This window comes from Ranitomeya variabilis, chromosome 1 (genome assembly GCF_051348905.1).
Source record: "Ranitomeya variabilis isolate aRanVar5 chromosome 1, aRanVar5.hap1, whole genome shotgun sequence".
Lineage (NCBI taxonomy): Eukaryota > Metazoa > Chordata > Amphibia > Anura > Dendrobatidae > Ranitomeya > Ranitomeya variabilis.
The window spans coordinates 1118532654-1118552873 of NC_135232.1; the positions used below are offsets into that span (position 1 = coordinate 1118532654).

The 20220-nt window shown below is 49.0% G+C and overlaps 2 protein-coding genes across 2 annotated transcripts in view; one reads left to right on the top strand and one right to left on the bottom strand.

Moving 5' to 3' along the window:
- POLR1A (RNA polymerase I subunit A) overlaps window positions 1-14592 on the bottom strand; it is an 83339-nt gene extending 68747 nt beyond the window's left edge. Inside the window, exons 1-5 of the mRNA XM_077280229.1 lie at window positions 14441-14592; window positions 8593-8797; window positions 8270-8419; window positions 8067-8174; window positions 7646-7731 (exon numbers count right to left, since the gene is read on the bottom strand). Coding sequence (XP_077136344.1) covers window positions 7646-7731; window positions 8067-8174; window positions 8270-8419; window positions 8593-8797; window positions 14441-14517 — 626 coding nt within the window. The 5' untranslated portion in view covers window positions 14518-14592. The remainder of the gene's footprint in view (window positions 1-7645; window positions 7732-8066; window positions 8175-8269; window positions 8420-8592; window positions 8798-14440) is intronic.
- A 74-nt stretch (window positions 14593-14666) lies between these two features.
- MRPL35 (mitochondrial ribosomal protein L35) lies at window positions 14667-18510 on the top strand. The gene is made up of 5 exons (XM_077280230.1): window positions 14667-14855; window positions 15678-15721; window positions 15854-15989; window positions 17289-17433; window positions 18282-18510. Exons 1-5 carry the CDS (start codon window positions 14797-14799, stop codon window positions 18468-18470), a joined length of 573 nt encoding a protein of 190 aa, XP_077136345.1. The 5' UTR covers window positions 14667-14796; the 3' UTR covers window positions 18471-18510.
- The last annotated feature ends 1710 nt before the right edge of the window (window positions 18511-20220 follow it).

Genomic DNA, 20220 nt, shown 5'->3' on the forward strand with positions numbered 1-20220 from the left:
GGCGACCAGCTGAACCAGTTCCGCATACCATGCCCGACGCGGCCAATCCGGCGCGACGAGGATCACTGGTACCCCCCCTCTGCTCTGATCTTCTTGATGACCCTCGGCAGCAGGGGAAGAGGGGGAAAAATGTACGGGAGGCGGAATTGGCGCCAAGGCAAGACCAGGGCGTCCACTCCGAGGGCCCGTGGGTCGAGGGACCGCGCAAAGAATTGTGGAACCTTGTTGTTCATTCTGGATGCCATGAGATCCACATCCGGGGTCCCCCAGCGATGGCAAATCTGCTGGAAAACCTCCGGGTGAAGGGACCACTCGCCGGAAGCGAGACCCTGGCGGCTGAGGAAGTCCGCCGCCCAATTCTCCACACCTGGAATGTGGATCGCTGAGATGGACGAATGGTTGGACTCGGCCCAACGAAGAATGTGGGACACCTCGAGCATAGCCGTCTTGCTGCGGGTTCCCCCTTGGCGGTTGATGTACGCCACGCCCGTGGCGTTGTCGGACTGGATTCTGGCTGGGTGACCAGCCAGAAGATGGTGAAACTGGAACAATGCTAGCCTGATAGCTCGTATTTCCAGGAGATTGATGGGAAGACGGGACTCTCGAGTGGACCACCGTCCTTGAGCTGTGTGATGGTTGAAAACCGCCCCCCCAGCCTAGGAGGCTGGCATCGGTGGTCACCACCAGCTACTGCACCGGGAGAAAAGACCTTCCTAGGGATAGGGAGGACTTCAGCGTCCACCACCTGAGGGTCTTCCTGACCCGTGGGGACAGGAGGAATCGGCTGTCGAGGGAGAACGGATTGCCGTCCCATGCCGAGAGCAGCGCAAGTTTTTAGGGGACGGAGATGAAATTGCGCGAATGGAACCGCTTCCATGGCAGCTACCATCTGCCCGAGAACGCGCATGATGAATCGAATGGAGTGGGAGACTGGGCGGGAAAGGCCCTGAGCTCCCCGCTGCAAGGCCAAGGCCTTGTCTAGAGGGAGGATGACCAGACCGCGAAAAGTGTCCAGTGTCATCCCAAGAAAAGAGATCCGTTGTGCCGGAACTGGAGAGGATTTTTGGAAGTTTATCTTCCAACCCAGGCGAGAGAGAGTATCCACCGTGAGAGCGACGGACTCCTCGCAGGCTAGGTAAGAAGAACCTTTTATCAGCAGGTCGTCCAGGTACGGCAGTACCACAACTCCCCTGGAATGAAGAATGGCCATGGCAGCCGCCATGACCTTCGTAAAGACTCTGGGAGCGGTGGCGAGACCGAAGGGCAAGGCCACAAATTGGAAGTGTTCTCCGCGAAATGCGAAGCGGAGGAACTGTTGGTGCGAAGGAAAGATTGGTATGTGCAGGTAAGCATCCTTGATGTCTATGGACGCCAGGAATTCTCCTTTTTCCATAGACGCGACCACAGAACGGAGAGATTCCATTCTGAAGTGTCGGATTTTGACGAATTTGTTTAGGAGTTTGAGGTCTAGGATCGGGTGTAGTGATCCGTCCTTTTTGGGGACCACGAATAGATTCGAATAGAAACCCTTGAATCTTTGTTCTAGGGGGACCGGAATGATGACTCCGTCCCTTTGTAGAGCCCGTATTGCCTGGAGGAACGCTGTGGCCTTTGACTTTTGCGGGCAAGACTGGAAGAAACGCATGGGTGGAGGGGAGGAAAATTCTATTTTGTATCCGGTGGACACCAGTTCCCTGACCCATCCGTCGGAAACGACTGAGAGCCAGGCTTGACGGAACAAGAGCAGGCGTCCGCCTACTTTGTTGGTGCCCTCCGGATGATGCAAGGAGTCATTGGGAGGATCTATGGTATGTGGATCCCTTAGACCCGTGTGGTCTCGGTCTGGGTTTCCAGTTACGGTTTGGTCTGTAAGAGACCTGGGCGCCTCGGCCACCGCGCGAACCGCGTCCTGATGCGGAGGCAGAGGATGTAGAAGACCAGTTGGCATTTTGACGAAAAGGCCGAAATGGAGGTTGCTGTTGGTACCGAAAAGGCCGGGTAGGCTTTTGCTGGGGGATAAATTTACTTTTTCCCCTGGTGGCATCCGAGATCATCTGGTCTAATTTTTCTCCAAATAACCGACCAGCCTGGTAAGGCAGGGCTGTCAAAGAACGCTTTCTGGAGATAAGTCACTAACTTGGATGGTCGAGGAAAGTGTCTTGGTCCAAGAGACCATAGCCTTAGCCACCCAAGAGGCGGCGAAGGAAGGGAAGAGAGAGGCTCCTGTGGCCTCAAAGACGGAGCGAGCCAGATAGTCAATCTGGCGGTCAGAGGGGTTCTTAACGGAGGAACCGTCAGAGAGAGACAGGATGGTTTTTGACGCGAGCTGTGACACAGCCGGGTCCACTGAAGGGGACTTGTCATGTTCCCAATGGCAGGGAATTAAACACATAACACGGGCAAAAACAGGACGAGCTCTAGGGTGATGGAACCTGAGCTGACCGCGATCCTGAACCTCAACACTCAACTAACAGCAGCCGGGGAACGTTCCTGGGGGGACTCTAGACGTCTCGCGCCAGCCGGAGATCTAGCTACCCCTATCAGAAGAATCACAGACCTATCTTGCCTCCAGAGAAATATTCCCACAGAAATAGCAGCCCCCCACATATAATGACGGTGAAATGAGAGGAAGGCACAAACGTAGTTATGAAAACAGATTCAGCAAAATGAGGCCCGCTTAAGCTAGATAGCAGAGGATACAAAAGGTGCACTGCGCGGTCAGCTTAAAACCCTTCAAAATACCATCCTGAAATTACTTGAACTCATGTGCCAACTCATGGTACATGAGTGGTAATTTCAGCCCACTAGAGCAACCAGCAGCAGAGAATTACATATCTGCAAGCTGGACTAAAAACATGAAAGCAAACATGAAACAGGGAAATCCAGACTTAGCTTGTCTTGAAGGCCTAGGAGCAGGTAGCAAAGGTAACAGAGACACACTGATACATTGATAGCCGGCAAGGGAATGACAGGAAAGCCAGGTTAAATAGGAAACACCCAGGCTCTGATGGACAGGTGGAAACCAGAGACCGCAACCCACCAAAGTCACCCAGTACCAGTTGTAACCACCAGAGGGAGCCCAAAAACAGAATCCACAACAGGGACTGCAGCCAGTCCTTGATCAGTTCCCGAGAAAAAGGATATTTGGCCTCGATGGACTTTTGCCCTATGAAGCGTTTATCTGGACGGTCCCTATGTTTTTGTACAATCTCCTTAAACTCAGGGTGAGTGACAAAAACCTTTTGAACACGTTTAGTCTTTTTGAAAGACACCGCGTGTTCGGGTGCGGATATGGAGTCCTCAGTCACCTTCAGGGTCTGGTTGACTGCCTCGATGAGAGAGTCGAGAGACTCTTGGGAGGGAGAGGATTCCTGAAAGTAGGAATTGTCAGACTCATATTCAGAGTCGTTTGGGTTTGGGGAAGGGGACCGGGAAGCAGAGCTTGCAGGCGCTGAAGGACCCGCCGACCTATGGTCAGGGGACGAAACGTGAACCCGTTTTCTAGAACCCCGGGTAGAAAGTGACAGGGTACGCCCCCTGCTGGAGGATGGATCGTCAGAATCCTCCGCGGTCTGACTTGGAGGGGGGCCCCGGAGGGAGTCAATTGCCCTAACCAGGGAAGCCACGGACCGTGACAGAGTAGCTGCCCACTCCGGGCGACTAGGCTCTACAGGATCGGCGGCTGCGGCCTCGGCGGCGATATCGGCGGCGGCGGGAGGTGGCTGCACAGAGGCTGTGACACAATCCGCACACAGCGGGCTGCTGTAAGCTCGGGGCAGCGCCGTATTGCAAGTGGCACAAACAGTGAAAAACACTGTGTGCTTCTTGTTACCCTTTTTGGTCTCCTTGGATTGAGACATAGTGTCTTTTAGGGACGGAGTGGGGTAGTATGCAGGGAAAGGGTTAAGCTTTCTTGAAGCAGCTTACCCACGATCCTGTGTCTGTGTCCCCGGGGAGGAATGAGCCGTGGCGGTTCTTGAGCAGCAGGTGGATGCGTGGGCCACCTTGCAGAGAGGAAGAAATATGGCCCCCGAGAACTGCAGGGCGCCTCTCGTTCCAGACGAGAAGCGCCGAAAAGGGGGGCGGGGTTTTTGCGGCCGTGGGAGGTACCTGCCCACTGAGGCCTACTCGGGCCGAAAAGCCGGGGACTAAATTTCCGGCCTGCCCGGCGATGTGCGGCGGTGAGGCCGCAAAGGGTGTCGCTGACAGCGCAGGTCCCCAACCCCGCCTCTCCCCAGGGACTCCCGCAGGTAACGCCGGCGCCCCCCTGAGCTTCGGGGGGCAGGAGGGATGTACTTACAGTGCCCTCCGGTAGCCGGTCCCCCTGACAGCTGTGCGCTGCACTTCCTCCCTTCTTCAAGATCCTCTTCAGCTTATCACCTTCTGAACTGTTGCAGGGCAATGGAATAACCCTGTGCAACGCCATAGTGGGCCTTGTCTTGGGGCCCCCGGAGAGGTACATCAGAGCGGACTCTGTGTGCTCGCCGCAGCAGGGGGGAAGGGAGATCGGGACCAAGTGGGAACCGTCGCCCCGGTAAAATTGGCGTGCTCCAGCGTCGCAGGAGAGGGACGGGGAGGTATACTCGCCGTGCTCGCCTGTTGCTGGTTCGGGGGAGAGCGGGTCCTATAAAAAAGGGATCCGTCGCCCCCTTCACTCCGTTAAATAAAAAATAAAAATTTACAGAAAATTAAAAATTAAAATAAAAATTAAAATAAGAAAATTGGGGTCTACAAATAGACCCAAGTGCCTCCTACAGACACTAAGCAAGAACTGGGAAATTGTAGCCAGTGAAGGGGTGTATACTGCAGAGGAGGAGTTAATCTTTCTGTTTACTTAGTGTCCTCCTAGTGGCAGCAGCATAACACCCATGGTCCTGTGTCCCCCAATGAGGCGTAGGAGAAAAACCCACCCTTGACCCATCATGCACAAACAACTACAGACCGGTCTCCAATCTCCCCTTCATCTCAAAACTCCAGGAGCGCCTAGTCTACTCCCGCCTTACCCGTTACCTCTCCACTCATTCCCTCCTAGACCCTTCACAGTCCGGTTTCCGCCCATTACATTCGACAGAAACTGCACTCATCAAGGTGACCAATGACCTTCTGACAGCAAAATGTAACGGTGACCACTCTCTGGTCATTCTCCTCGATCTTTCTGCAGCTTTCGACACTGTTGACCACCCTCTCCTACTCTCTAGGCTCCAGTCACTAGGCATTAAGGACACTGCTCTCTCCTGGTTCTCCTCCTATCTTTCTGACCGCTCCTTCAGTGTTCTGTTCTCTGGTTCCACTTCATCTCCTCTTCCTCTCACTGTCGGGGTACCTCAGGGCTCAGTCCTTGGCCCCCTTCTCTTCTCCCTCTACACAGCCCCAATTGGACAGACCATCAGCAGATTTGGCTTTCAGTACCATCTTTACGCTGATGACACACAACTATACACGTCATCCCCTGACCTTACCCCCGCTGTACTACAGAACACCACTGTTTGTCCGCAGTCTCCAACATCATGTCCGCTCTCTATCTGAAACTCAACCTCTCCAAAACTGAACTTCTTCTGCTCCCGCCTTCTACTAACCTCCCTAAATCTGACATTTCCCTCTCCGTGGGTGGCACCATAATAACACCCCGGCAGCAGGCACGCTGTCTGGGTGTAATGTTTGACTCTGATATCTCCTTCACCTCCCACATACAATCTCTTGCCCGCTCGTGCCGCTTACACTAAAGAACATCTCTAGAATCCGCCCTTTTCTCACCATGGAGACAACAAAAACTCTCACTGTCGCCCTAATCCACTCCCGCCTGGACTACTGCAACTCTCTATTAATTGGCCTCCCCCTCACTCAACTCTCCCCTCTCCAGTCCATCCTTAATGCAGCAGCCAGGGTCGTCCATCTGGCTAATCGTTACTCGGACGTGTCCGCTCTTCGCCAGTCATTACACTGGCTGCCCATTCATTACAGGATACAATTCAAAGTACTTGTTCTCACCCACAAAGCTCTCCACAGTGCGGCACCCCTTACATCTCCTCCCTCATTTCTGTCTATCGGCCTAACCGACCACTGCGCTCTGCAAATGACTTCCGACTAACCTCTGCACTAATCCGTACCTCCCACTCCCGACTCCAAGACTTCTCCCATGCTGCGCCAATCCTCTGGAATGCTCTACCCCAAGACATTAGGACCATCCACAACTTGCATAGTTTTAGGCGCTCGCTCAAAACACATTTGTTCAGAGCGGCCTATCGCGTTCCCTAATCAAACTCATTTTATGTTTTTGTGCGTGTGTAACCCATTCACTATCTCCATCTATCCCCCACCCCCTGAAGATGGCTGGACCATCATTGTAAATACATCATTGTAAATACACACCTGTACTTTGTATCTCCCCCACCTCATTGTAGATTGTAAGCTCTCACGAGCAGGGTCGTCTTATTTTGTCTTATTTTTGCTTTATTACTGTATTGTTAACGTTGTTACCTATGACTGTTGTGTTTGAAACTGTTAAACTGTAAAGCGCTGCGGAATGTGTTGGCGCTATATAAATAAATATTATTATTATTATTAGATATGCACCTCGTCTAATGCAGTAATGACGGCCTCCTTGGTGGTCTAGGGGAATGTGAAGGGTCTGGGGTAGTATAAGAGGGTAAGTACCGGCTTAGTTGGTGTTCTTGGGGAGGTAATGAAGGGGTTTAGTGTCAACTTCCCTGGTGGACTAGAGGAGTGCAGTGATTGCTGGTCTAGAGTAGAGGTGAGGGGGTGAATGTCGACCACCAGGAATGTTATGTCAGCTCCCCAAGAATAGTGCAACTTCCTCTGTGATCTATAGGACTCCAAGAATTAATGCTGATTATCTGGAGAAGCTGATGCCCGTTCCCTGGTGGTCTAGAGCAGTGAAGCTTTTCTGATAGTCAAGGGATATCTCAACATTTGTGTCTCCTTCCTTGGTAATTACAGTTTGCACACCTGATTATCTATGGCAGTGTATATGCTTATGTCTGCTTCCCTGGTGGTCTAGGGTAATGAAGGGATTCAATACCAACTTCCCTATTGGGGCAAAGTAGTAGAGGGAATGATGCAGATTTATAATCTTATCTAGATTAGTGCTGGTGGGGTGAAGGTCTGATGCCTGAAGAATTGTTCTACCAACGTCCCTGGTGGTCTAGGGTAATGAAGGGGGTCAATGCTAACTTCCCTGGTGGTTTGAAGTAGTAGAATCATTAACTCTGATCTAGATTAGTGGTGAGGGGCGAAGGCCTGAAGAATTGTTATAACAACGTCCCTGGTGGTCTAGGGCGGTGCAGTTTTTAATGTTGGCTTCCTTAGTGCTGTATAGTCATGAGGGGGTTAATATCTGCCCCGATTATCCAAAACTGTACAGGAGCGAATAACAGCCTCCCTGGTGGTCTAGAGCAGTGGAGGGGTGTTAGTCTAGGGTAATTTGATGATTCTTGCCTCCTTCCTTGGTGGGGTAACGCCTCCTTCCCTTGTAGACCAGAGCACTGGGGGAGGTTTATTGCCTGTAGTCCTGGTGGGCTAGAGGATGCCTCCGTGAGGGGTTAATACTCCATGTCCAGTTTTTTTTTTATCACCCCAGTCTAAAAACACATAAATGGATCCCGGCACAGTCTCCTCCATTACTCACTGGCAACTCGGACATTTCTTCGCCCCCATTTCCGTCCTCCAGAAGTTCAGGAGAAGATTGTTCCTGGTCACACAAATATTCTTCACCTGAGAAGAAGTCACAGATGGAAAATCACTAACCACCGACTCTCCGACCACCTGTAGTTAAAGGGGTTGTCCACTTTTTTTTTTTTTTTTTATTACATTCATGTATTTGGGGCTAAAAAAAAATGCCATTGGGTTTTATTAGATATTTTGCATCGTTTGGCTTTTATCGGCTCATTATTTCCCAGCACATTGGTCTGTGGTCAAACATCAGCTGAGAAGAGCTCAGAATAAGACAGATAAGAGAGTAACAGGGGGAAACCTCCCATCGGACCGAGCTCACTGATGGAGTCTCCGTTATTTAAGGAATAAATAAATGTCTCCCTGCAGACACTGACCCGGGACACGTCCTGCCTCTTGGGGTGGGCTTTAAGCACTTTCTTGGTGTAGGTTTCTAATTCTTCTTGAACCTCCGTGCCGCTGGCCGTGGCGCAACCTTCTAGGAACTGGAGACAGAAGAGAAGGAAACGGTCGGATCTACGAAACGTCGTCTTACATGGAGTCCGACGGCAATCAGGGTAATGTGGGCAGCGTGACTCACCCGGCTCAGAACGGCCTCCAGCTCGTAGACCTCCTGCACGGCCCCCCGCTCCAGCAGCCGCAGCTGGTTGTGCAGCAGATGGACGGCGGATCGCGGACACGTCAGCAGGCGGCAGTGGAAGCAGGAGCCCTTCACCAGCGCGTACAACTTCTACCACGAGGAAGAGAAGGAAAAAAATTATAAATAAATTGGTTTCCTGTGTCCCCCCAATGAAGCGAGCGGGAAATGTTGGTGGTCTCCATTTTCTGATACATGTAACTTATGGGGATTTTTTCCATTTCGCCACATTTCAAATGTCGGGGACCAGTGACTACAATACCCACATCAAACAGCAGGGGATTGTACACGGTCAGCGGCAGCTCAATATGGCCCAGATGTCCGGGGCAGCTGGAGAAGTCCTGGGCACAGGTGTCGCACACTTCTCTGCTGTCCGCTGGGCCCAAGGACAGGTCGTACAGGCCGTTCACCATGGGATTGCCCGCAGGGTCCACATACTGGGGGTTGGTGACGGCTTTCACACTCAGCTGCCTAGAAAAGAAATAGACACCGGTCACAGTATGGAACGAAGAGCAAAAAAACTAAATGCTGATTACTGATCCCTGCAAAGCGGAGTCTGATACCAGTACTACAATATAGCAAGATGGCCGAGCCAGACAACCCGCTGTCACCACCCGCAAATACCGCAGGAGCGCGGAGAGTCACATCCCTACATCACATATCCATTACAGCAGAATAGTGAGTGCAGCTCTGGGGTATAATACAGGATGTAACTCAGGATCAGTAATGTAATGTATGTACACAGTGACTGCACCAGCAGAATAGTGAGTGCAGCTCTGGAGTATAATACAGGATGTAACTCAGGATCAGTAATGTAATGTATGTACACAGTGACTGCACCAGCAGAATAGTGAGTGCAGCTCTGGGGAATAATACAGGATCTAACTCAGGATCAGTAATGTAACGTATATACACAGTGACTGCACCAGCAGAATAGTGAGTGCAGCTCTGGGGAATAATACAGGATCTAACTCAGGATCAGTAATGTATGTACACAGTGACTGCACCAGCAGAATAGTGAGCGCAGCTCTGGGGTATAATACAGGCTGTAACTCAGGATCAGTAATGTAATGTATGTACACAGTGACTGCACCAGCAGAATAGTGAGTGCAGCTCTGGGGAATAATACAGGATGTAACTCAGGATCAGTAATGTGATGTATGTACACAGTGACTGCACCAGCAGAATAGTGAGTGCAGCTCTGAAGTATAATACAGGATGTAACTCAGGATCAGTAATGTAATGTACACAGTGACTGCACCAGCAGAATAGTGAGTGCAGCTCTGGAGTATAATACAGGATGTAACTCAGGATCAGTAATGTAATGTATGTACACAGTGACTGCACCAGCAGAATAGTGAGTGCAGCTCTGGGGTATAATACAGGATGTAACTCAGGATCAGTAATGTAATGTACACAGTGACTGCACCAGCAGAATAGTGAGTGCAGCTCTGGAGTATAATACAGGATGTAACTCAGGATCAGTAATGTAATGTATGTACACAGTGACTGCAAAAGCAGAATAGTGAGTGCAGCTCTGGGGTATAATACAGGATGTAACTCAGGATCAGTAATGTAATGTATGTACACAGTGACTGCAAAAGCAGAATAGTGAGTGCAGCTCTGGGGTATAATACAGGATGTAACTCAGGATCAGTAATGTAATGTATGTACACAGTGACTGCACCAGCAGAATAGTGAGTGCAGCTCTGGGGTATAATACAGGATGTAACTCAGGATCAGCAATGTAATATATGTACACAGTGACTGCACCAGCAGAATAGTGAGTGCAGCTCTGGGGTATAATACAGGAGGTAACTCAGGATCAGTAATGTAATGTATGTACACAGTGACTGCACCAGCAGAATAGTGAGTGCAGCTCTGGGGTATAATACAGGATGTAACTCAGGATCAGTAATGTAATGTATGTACACAGTGACTGCACCAGCAGAATAGTGAGTGCAGCTCTGGGGTATAATACAGGAGGTAACTCAGGATCAGTAATGTAATGTATGTACACAGTGACTGCACCAGCAGAATAGTGAGTGCAGCTCTGGGGTATAATACAGGATGTAACTCAGGATCAGTAATGTATGTACACAGTGACTGCACCAGCAGAATAGTGAGTGCAGCTCTGGGGTATAATACAGGATGTAACTCAGGATCAGTAATGTAATGTATGTACACAGTGACTGCACCAGCAGAATAGTGAGTGCAGCTCTGGGGTATAATACAGGAGGTAACTCAGGATCAGTAATGTAATGTATGTACACAGTGACTGCACCAGCAGAATAGTGAGTGCAGCTCTGGGGTATAATACAGAAGGTAACTCAGGATCAGTAATGTAATGTACGTACACAGTGACTGCACCAGCAGAATAGTGAGTGCAGCTCTGGAGTATAATACAGGATGTAACTCAGGATCAGTAATGTAATGTATGTACACAGTGACTGCACCAGCAGAATAGTGAGTGCAGCTCTGGGGTATAATACAGGATGTAACTCAGGATCAGTAATGTAATGTAATGTATGTACACAGTGACTGCACCAGCAGAATAGTGAGTGCAGCTCTGGGGTATAATACAGGAGGTAACTCAGGATCAGTAATGTAATGTATGTACACAGTGACTGCACCAGCAGAATAGTGAGTGCAGCTCTAGGGTATAATACAGGATGTAATTCAGGATCAGTAATGTAATGTACGTACACAGTGACTGCACCAGCAGAATAGTGAGTGCAGCTCTGGGGTATAGTACAGGAGGTAACTCAGGATCAGTAATGTAATGTATGTACACAGTGACTGCACCAGCAGAATAGTGAGTGCAGCTCTGGGGTATAATACAGGATGTAACTCAGGATCAGTAATGTAATGTATGTACACAGTGACTGCACCAGCAGAATAGTGAGTGCAGCTCTGGAGTATAATACAGGATGTAACTCAGGATCAGTAATGTAATGTATGTACACAGTGACTGCACCAGCAGAATAGTGAGTGCAGCTCTAGGGTATAATACAGGATGTAATTCAGGATCAGTAATGTAATGTACGTACACAGTGACTGCACCAGCAGAATAGTGAGTGCAGCTCTGGGGTATAGTACAGGAGGTAACTCAGGATCAGTAATGTAATGTATGTACACAGTGACTGCACCAGCAGAATAGTGAGTGCAGCTCTGGAGTATAATACAGGAGATAACTCAGGATCAGTAATGTAATGTATGTACACAGTGACTGCACCAGCAGAATAGTGAGTGCAGCTCTGGGGTATAATACAGGAGGTAACTCAGGATCAGTAATGTAATGTATGTACACAGTGACTGCACCAGCAGAATAGTGAGTGCTGCTCTGGGGTATAATACAGGATGTAACTCAGGATCAGTAATGTAATGTATGTACACAGTGACTGCACCAGCAGAATAGTGAGTGCAGCTCTGGAGTATAATACAGGATGTAACTCAGGATCAGTAATGTATGTACACAGTGACTGCACCAGCAGAATAGTGAGTGCAGCTCTGGGGTATAATACAGGATGTAACTCAGGATCAGCAATGTAATATATGTACACAGTGACTGCACCAGCAGAATAGTGAGTGCAGCTCTGGGGTATAATACAGGAGGTAACTCAGGATCAGTAATGTAATGTATGTACACAGTGACTGCACCAGCAGAATAGTGAGTGCAGCTCTGGGGTATAATACAGGATGTAACTCAGGATCAGTAATGTAATGTATGTACACAGTGACTGCACCAGCAGAATAGTGAGTGCAGCTCTGGGGTATAATACAGGAGGTAACTCAGGATCAGTAATGTAATGTATGTACACAGTGACTGCACCAGCAGAATAGTGAGTGCAGCTCTGGGGTATAATACAGGATGTAACTCAGGATCAGTAATGTATGTACACAGTGACTGCACCAGCAGAATAGTGAGTGCAGCTCTGGGGTATAATACAGGATGTAACTCAGGATCAGTAATGTAATGTATGTACACAGTGACTGCACCAGCAGAATAGTGAGTGCAGCTCTGGGGTATAATACAGGAGGTAACTCAGGATCAGTAATGTAATGTATGTACACAGTGACTGCACCAGCAGAATAGTGAGTGCAGCTCTGGGGTATAATACAGAAGGTAACTCAGGATCAGTAATGTAATGTACGTACACAGTGACTGCACCAGCAGAATAGTGAGTGCAGCTCTGGAGTATAATACAGGATGTAACTCAGGATCAGTAATGTAATGTATGTACACAGTGACTGCACCAGCAGAATAGTGAGTGCAGCTCTGGGGTATAATACAGGATGTAATTCAGGATCAGTAATGTAATGTATGTACACAGTGACTGCAAAAGCAGAATAGTGAGTGCAGCTCTGGGGTATAATACAGGATGTAACTCAGGATCAGTAATGTAATGTATGTACACAGTGACTGCACCAGCAGAATAGTGAGTGCAGCTCTGGGGTATAATACAGGATGTAACTCAGGATCAGTAATGTAATGTAATGTATGTACACAGTGACTGCACCAGCAGAATAGTGAGTGCAGCTCTGGGGTATAATACAGGAGGTAACTCAGGATCAGTAATGTAATGTATGTACACAGTGACTGCACCAGCAGAATAGTGAGTGCAGCTCTAGGGTATAATACAGGATGTAATTCAGGATCAGTAATGTAATGTACGTACACAGTGACTGCACCAGCAGAATAGTGAGTGCAGCTCTGGGGTATAGTACAGGAGGTAACTCAGGATCAGTAATGTAATGTATGTACACAGTGACTGCACCAGCAGAATAGTGAGTGCAGCTCTGGGGTATAATACAGGATGTAACTCAGGATCAGTAATGTAATGTATGTACACAGTGACTGCACCAGCAGAATAGTGAGTGCAGCTCTGGAGTATAATACAGGATGTAACTCAGGATCAGTAATGTAATGTATGTACACAGTGACTGCACCAGCAGAATAGTGAGTGCAGCTCTAGGGTATAATACAGGATGTAATTCAGGATCAGTAATGTAATGTACGTACACAGTGACTGCACCAGCAGAATAGTGAGTGCAGCTCTGGGGTATAGTACAGGAGGTAACTCAGGATCAGTAATGTAATGTATGTACACAGTGACTGCACCAGCAGAATAGTGAGTGCAGCTCTGGAGTATAATACAGGAGATAACTCAGGATCAGTAATGTAATGTATGTACACAGTGACTGCACCAGCAGAATAGTGAGTGCAGCTCTGGGGTATAATACAGGAGGTAACTCAGGATCAGTAATGTAATGTATGTACACAGTGACTGCACCAGCAGAATAGTGAGTGCTGCTCTGGGGTATAATACAGGATGTAACTCAGGATCAGTAATGTAATGTATGTACACAGTGACTGCACCAGCAGAATAGTGAGTGCAGCTCTGGAGTATAATACAGGATGTAACTCAGGATCAGTAATGTATGTACACAGTGACTGCACCAGCAGAATAGTGAGTGCAGCTCTGGGGTATAATACAGGATGTAACTCAGGATCAGTAATGTAATGTATGTACACAGTGACTGCACCAGCAGAATAGTGAGTGCAGCTCTGGGGTATAATACAGGATGTAACTCAGGATCAGTAATGTATGTACACAGTGACTGCACCAGCAGAATAGTGAGTGCAGCTCTGGGGTATAATACAGGATGTAACTCAGGATCAGTAATGTAATGTATGTACACAGTGACTGCACCAGCAGAATAGTGAGTGCAGCTCTGGAGTATAATACAGGAGGTAACTCAGGATCAGTAATGTAATGTATGTACACAGTGACTGCACCAGCAGAATAGTGAGTGCAGCTCTGGGGTATAATACAGGATGTAACTCAGGATCAGTAATGTATGTACACAGTGACTGCACCAGCAGAATAGTGAGTGCAGCTCTGGGGTATAATACAGGATGTAACTCAGGATCAGTAATGTAATGTATGTACACAGTGACTGCACCAGCAGAATAGTGAGTGCAGCTCTGGGGTATAATACAGGATGTAACTCAGGATCAGTAATGTATGTACACAGTGAGACTAGTGAGTGCAGCTCTGGGGTATAACGCCGCCGCCTTGCCCCGTGTAATCACAGATAATATCGCGTCACCTGATCTCCTCCGAGGAGTAAACACCGAAGCCGATGTCCTGCAGGCGCCGCCATGGCACGTCCCTGGAGAACAGCATGCTGCGGAGTGCGAGCTCTGCGGCCACCAGTCTGTGCCACACGTGTAGGACCCGGAAGTGGAATATTCCACTATGCAAGCAGGACGGGGGTGGAGATCGGGACGGGAGCGGCGGAACATCAGTGGCTCCCGCTGTGACCCGTGTGACTGCGGTGTATTATCTGCCCATAACCTCGTGTTCTGTAATAGGGAGACGTCGGGACAGAGGATGTGGACCGCTATAACGTAAGAGCGGCTCCCCCTCTCTTGTTGGTACAGTCCGGTCGCGGACCCTGACAACATGGCGCTGTCCTGTGGGCCTCTGCGGGCTGCCTGTGCCAGGACCAGACCACTGCTCAGGTAGAGGGGAGGACTGTGTGGGGAGCAGCACAGTGGGGGAACAGTCACTGGGGTGTACGGACGACACCATCCCCTCTGTGGAGGGCGAGACATGGGTGCCCATCACCTCTACTAGAGGGCACAGTCTGTGTCACCCAGCAATATGGCGGTGCCAGGCTTCCTGAGACTTATTGTTCTCCATCATGTCCACCTTTTATTAGGCTGTATAATCTGTGTTTTCTGGGACTTGTAGTGCTTCCGTATCTGGCGCTTGACTCAGAACCATCTGGGAATAGTGGGAGATTTCAGCTCTGAAGCCTACAGCATGGTGAATGCAGCTGTCTGTTAATGCCCTTGGGGGAATCATCAAGATCCTCTGCTGGCTGCTCCTGTGTAATCACCGACCGATGACGTCCCACTGTGAGCATCCTGCGTGGCCTGTACGTGCTCCCATGGCTGCAGCGTCTCCGGACTTGTCTCCACGTCTGGGACGCCATTGGTCGGTGATTACACAGCAGCTGCCAGCAGCGGATCTTGATGATTTGCCGGAGTGCGTTCATTGTCAGAACCCTTCTCAGACGACCATTACTAACCTCACTGATGGCTGCGGAGCCTGTAGGTGCCGGGATTTCTGCCCGCGGCTTATGCTCCAGATGTTGGTAGTATGTCACTTGTAGTGGGGTCTCTGACAATCCCACCCTGCTGCTAGTGATGGAGGTTTTCGGATTTCTCCCAGCAGCTTGCTGACTGTTTCTATGTCGCTCAGTGAGAAAACCTCGTTATTTTACATTTCTTTTTCCTTTTATCATTTTTCTTTTACTCTCTTTATTTCCCCCTTTGCAGACAATGGCCCAGAAGCTTCGCCCGGCCTGGAGCTGGCCCCGCAGGTACGTGTGATGGCGGATTTGTTGGCAGTGCCATCATCTGTTGCCAGTAAAGTGGAGACTGACAACCAATATGGCCGTCACTAGTCCTTCTTGTCAGCCACGTGTATATTTGTCCTCCTTCTTTGTCATCAGCTCTCCTGAGGCCGCTGGTAAATCCGTGTGTGTCCAATAACGTACTGCGCCTGTCTGCCTTCTGCTCCCCTGTCGCCACATGCACACAGGGCCTGGCAGCGCATAGACCAGCCCGGGGCAGCGCCATTCTCGGCAGGTCAGTGACCACGTCTCTGGGGTCGGTGTGTATGGTCTATAGAGGATGTCGGAATAACTGTATAATCCTTTTTGAAGGTTTAGCCACAATCTATGCCCACCTAACCTGATTGACAGCTCCTCAGTGTCCCTCCTCCCTGCTGCTGATCTTCCACCCAATAAGCCTGACTGATGGCTCCTCAGTGTCCCTCCTCCCTGCTGCTGATCTTCCACCCAATAAGCCTGACTGATGGCTCCTCAGTGTCCCTGCTGCTGATCTTCCACCCAATAAGCCTGACTGATGGCTCCTCAGTGTCCCTCCTCCCTGCTGCTGATCTTCCACCCAATAAGCCTGACTGATGGCTCCTCAGTGTCCCTCCTCCCTGCTGCTGATCTTCCACCCAATAAGCCTCACTGGTGGCTCCTCAGTGTCCCTCCTCCCTGCTGCTGATCTTCCACCCAATAAGCCTCACTGGTGGCTCCTCAGTGTCCCTCCTCCCTGCTGCTGATCTTCCACCCAATAAGCCTCACTGGTGGCTCCTCAGTGTCCCTCCTCCCTGCTGCTGATCTTCCACCCAATAAGCCTCACTGGTGGCTCCTCAGTGTCCCTCTTCCCTGCTGCTGATCTTCCACCCAATAAGCCTCACTGGTGGCTCCTCAGTGTCCCTCCTCCCTGCTGCTGATCTTCCACCCAATAAGCCTCACTGGTGGCTCCTCAGTGTCCCTCCTCCCTGCTGCTGATCTTCCACCCAATAAGCCTCACTGGTGGCTCCTCAGTGTCCCTCCTCCCTGCTGCTGATCTTCCACCCAATAAGCCTCACTGGTGGCTCCTCAGTGTCCCTCTTCCCTGCTGCTGATCTTCCACCCAATAAGCCTCACTGGTGGCTCCTCAGTGTCCCTCCTCCCTGCTGCTGATCTTCCACCCAATAAGCCTCACTGGTGGCTCCTCAGTGTCCCTCCTCCCTGCTGCTGATCTTCCACCCAATAAGCCTCACTGGTGGCTCCTCAGTGTCCCTCCTCCCTGCTGCTGATCTTCCACCCAATAAGCCTCACTGGTGGCTCCTCAGTGTCCCTCTTCCCTGCTGCTGATCTTCCACCCAATAAGCCTCACTGGTGGCTCCTCAGTGTCCCTCCTCCCTGCTGCTGATCTTCCACCCAATAAGCCTCACTGGTGGCTCCTCAGTGTCCCTCCTCCCTGCCGCTAAATCTCCAAGTACCTCACTAACATGCCGGACACATTACGCTGTAATAATTATAGTTTATTGCGTTTTATCAGTTATTTTTTATAATGAAAGCATAGCCCCTGCCTCTCTCTCCTCAGTGTAACCCCTTTGCTTCCGAGCCTCCTTCTTCACCCTTCAAGGACGGTCACTTACTTCAGCCTCCGGAGGGGGAAGCGAAAGTCTGTGCCATCTGTCACCAAACGCTTTATGCGTCTGCACTGTGGACTGTGGATACGGAGAAAGGTATTTTTCCAGAAAAACATGACACCTACTTATTTAGTGCGCCCAATATAGTTATTTTTATGTTCTTTACCAAGAAAGCGGTGCTCACATTAATGTCTGAGCACGCGTCTTTGGGCTTAGTAGAGATCATAAACCTATTATTTTGGGCACAGTAAATATAAAGACTGTCTCACATGTAATCCCCTCCCCAACTGGGCACTTTTCAGTTTTGGGGTTTTTTGTTTTTATTTTATTTTTTTCCCTCCCTCCCCTGCTTTTAAAAGCTATACATTTGTATTTGTTCATTCCCATTGGCCGTTTGAGGACTTATTTTATGCAGGACGAGATCTAGTTGTTAAATGGTGTCGTTATGTTAACATACAATGTGCTGAAACACGGGGTGGGGGGCAGATTCCAAGTGCGGTGAAACTTTTTTTTTAATTTTCAAGAAATAAATTCAAAATATAAAATGGCTTAAAAATTAGGCCCCCAACCGTAAAATATGTTGAAGCTCTTGAATCACATGTGCAGGGAAGGTGGGGGGGGGGGGGGGGTAAATGAAAAAAAAATAAAGTTTTTGCATTTATACATAACCAATAAAGTAAAGAAATAACAAATGGGATATAAAATCATAAAAACATTGTTATGCAGTAAAACATACAAACAGGGTCTACATTGTTGGGCTAACCCCTTAATGTTTTGACTGTGATTCCAATGTCTAGAGTAGCAAAAAACAAAATATATATTTAATTTCATAAGTGGAGCGACTGTCCAGATTATCCAGCATTGTATGCCATCATTAGTGTCCGGCCCTTATTACTGATTTGCATGTAAGAAGCCGACTTCATGCTTACATCTAATATTTACAGGCTGGTTATAAGAAGAAGTTGTGGAAGAAGTCGGCCTCCAGGAAGAAGCGTCTCCGAGAAATCGTATTCTGTAACAAGACGCAGAGCAAACTGCTGGACAAGATGACCACGTCGTTCTGGAAGAGGAGGAACTGGTACGTCAACGACCCCTACCAGAAGTACCAGGACCGCACCAACCTGAAAGTGTAGACCTGGACCTTGCTAACTGTAATAAAGTATATATGTATGAGCCGGGTGTCGTGTGTTAATTCATAATTTGGGGTATTCGGCGCCTTCCATAAAACAGTGCCATACCTGTTCACCATGCTTTCTGTTGCTTTGATTGGACTCCAGTAAACGTTGCAATGAAGGAGCCATGATGCTACCTTTATGGTATCCAGGATTGATGATGATATCTGAGATCAGTGAGTGCACAGTGTGCGGGGTTGTGGTGTACTGATCCATACACTGTACTTCTGGCAGCCTTAAAACCTAATAATGGTTCAGTTCGACCACATATGATGTCAACGCTTACGTCCTAGTTAATCAAACAATTATTCAACAAACTAAGCCTGGCTCCTTGTAGCACATCGTGCACTAAGAAAAATGATAGCTTGGTCCATGTCAAAGTAACCTTTGTGTGGCTGAGAGGCTCGGTGCACCCATGGCGTGGCCGAGGGGCTCTGTTCTCCCATGGCATGGCCGAGGGGTTCGGTTCTCCCATGGCGTTGCCGAGGGGCTCAGTTCTCCCATGGCGAGGCCTAGAGGCTCGGTGCACACATGCTGTGGCCGAGAGGCTCGGTGCACCCTTGGTGTGGCCAAGAGGCTCGGTGCACCCTTGGTGTGGCCAAGAGGCTTGGTGCACCCTTGGTGTGGCCAAGAGGCTCGGTGCACCTTCCCGCCCCCCTGTTTATTTGTGTATCTGCCCACGTCTTCCTTGATTGACAGTCTGTCCATTATTGTCTCACGATTACGCTGATAGTGCACGAGCCTGCGCAGAATAAAACCAAAAGACTGGAGAAAGGGGTTTCAGCGCCTGCACTTTCATGTGCAAGATTTCAATGGAGATATGTGGTCAGATATAAAAATAAGTGATGGAATTAGGCCTTATCATAGGAATACCTTTAACTATCACTAGGGTGTGCCTTAACATACTGATTAGTGAGGGTCCGACCTTTGAGACCCCCTCATTGACAATAGAAGGACTTGGACAATCACGTTTCATGGTCTGATTACAAATGCCTACTAGGCTTTGTGGTGATAAGAGACTCTCTTGTGGTCTGTAATCAGACATTGAAACCTGGATGTGTGACACCGACCACAACAGATCACAAATGGACTGTTTGGTGGCACATACAGACGTGGTCAAAAGTGTTGTCACCTTTTGAAATTGTTCCAGAAAATGAAGAATTTCTCCCAGAAAATTATTGCGATAATTCATGTTTTTTTATACACGTGTTGGACATAATGTCACACAAACATCAAAAATGGGCCGGACAAAATTGTTGTCACCTTTGCAAAATGTGGGTAAACAACTTTGTTTCAACCATGTGATACTTGTTCAAACTCACATGTGGCAAGTAACAGGTGTGGGCAATATGAAAATCACACCTGAATCCAGATAAAGGGGAAGAAGTTGATTCAATATGTGCATTGTGTGTCTGTGTGTGCCACACTGAGTGGAGAACAGAAAGACGAGAAGAGAACTGTCTGAGGACTTGAGAACCAAAATCGTTGAACAACGTTTACAATCTCAAGTTTACAAGTCCATCTCCAGAGATCTTGTCCACGGTGTGCAAGACAATCAAGAAGATTACAACTCATGGTACTGTAGCTAATCTCCCTGGACGTGGACAGCAGAGAAAAATTGAAAGGATGCAACGCAGGGTAGTCCGGATGGTGGATAAGCAGCCCCAAACAAGGTCCACTGAAATTCAAACTGTACTGCAGGCTCAGGGTG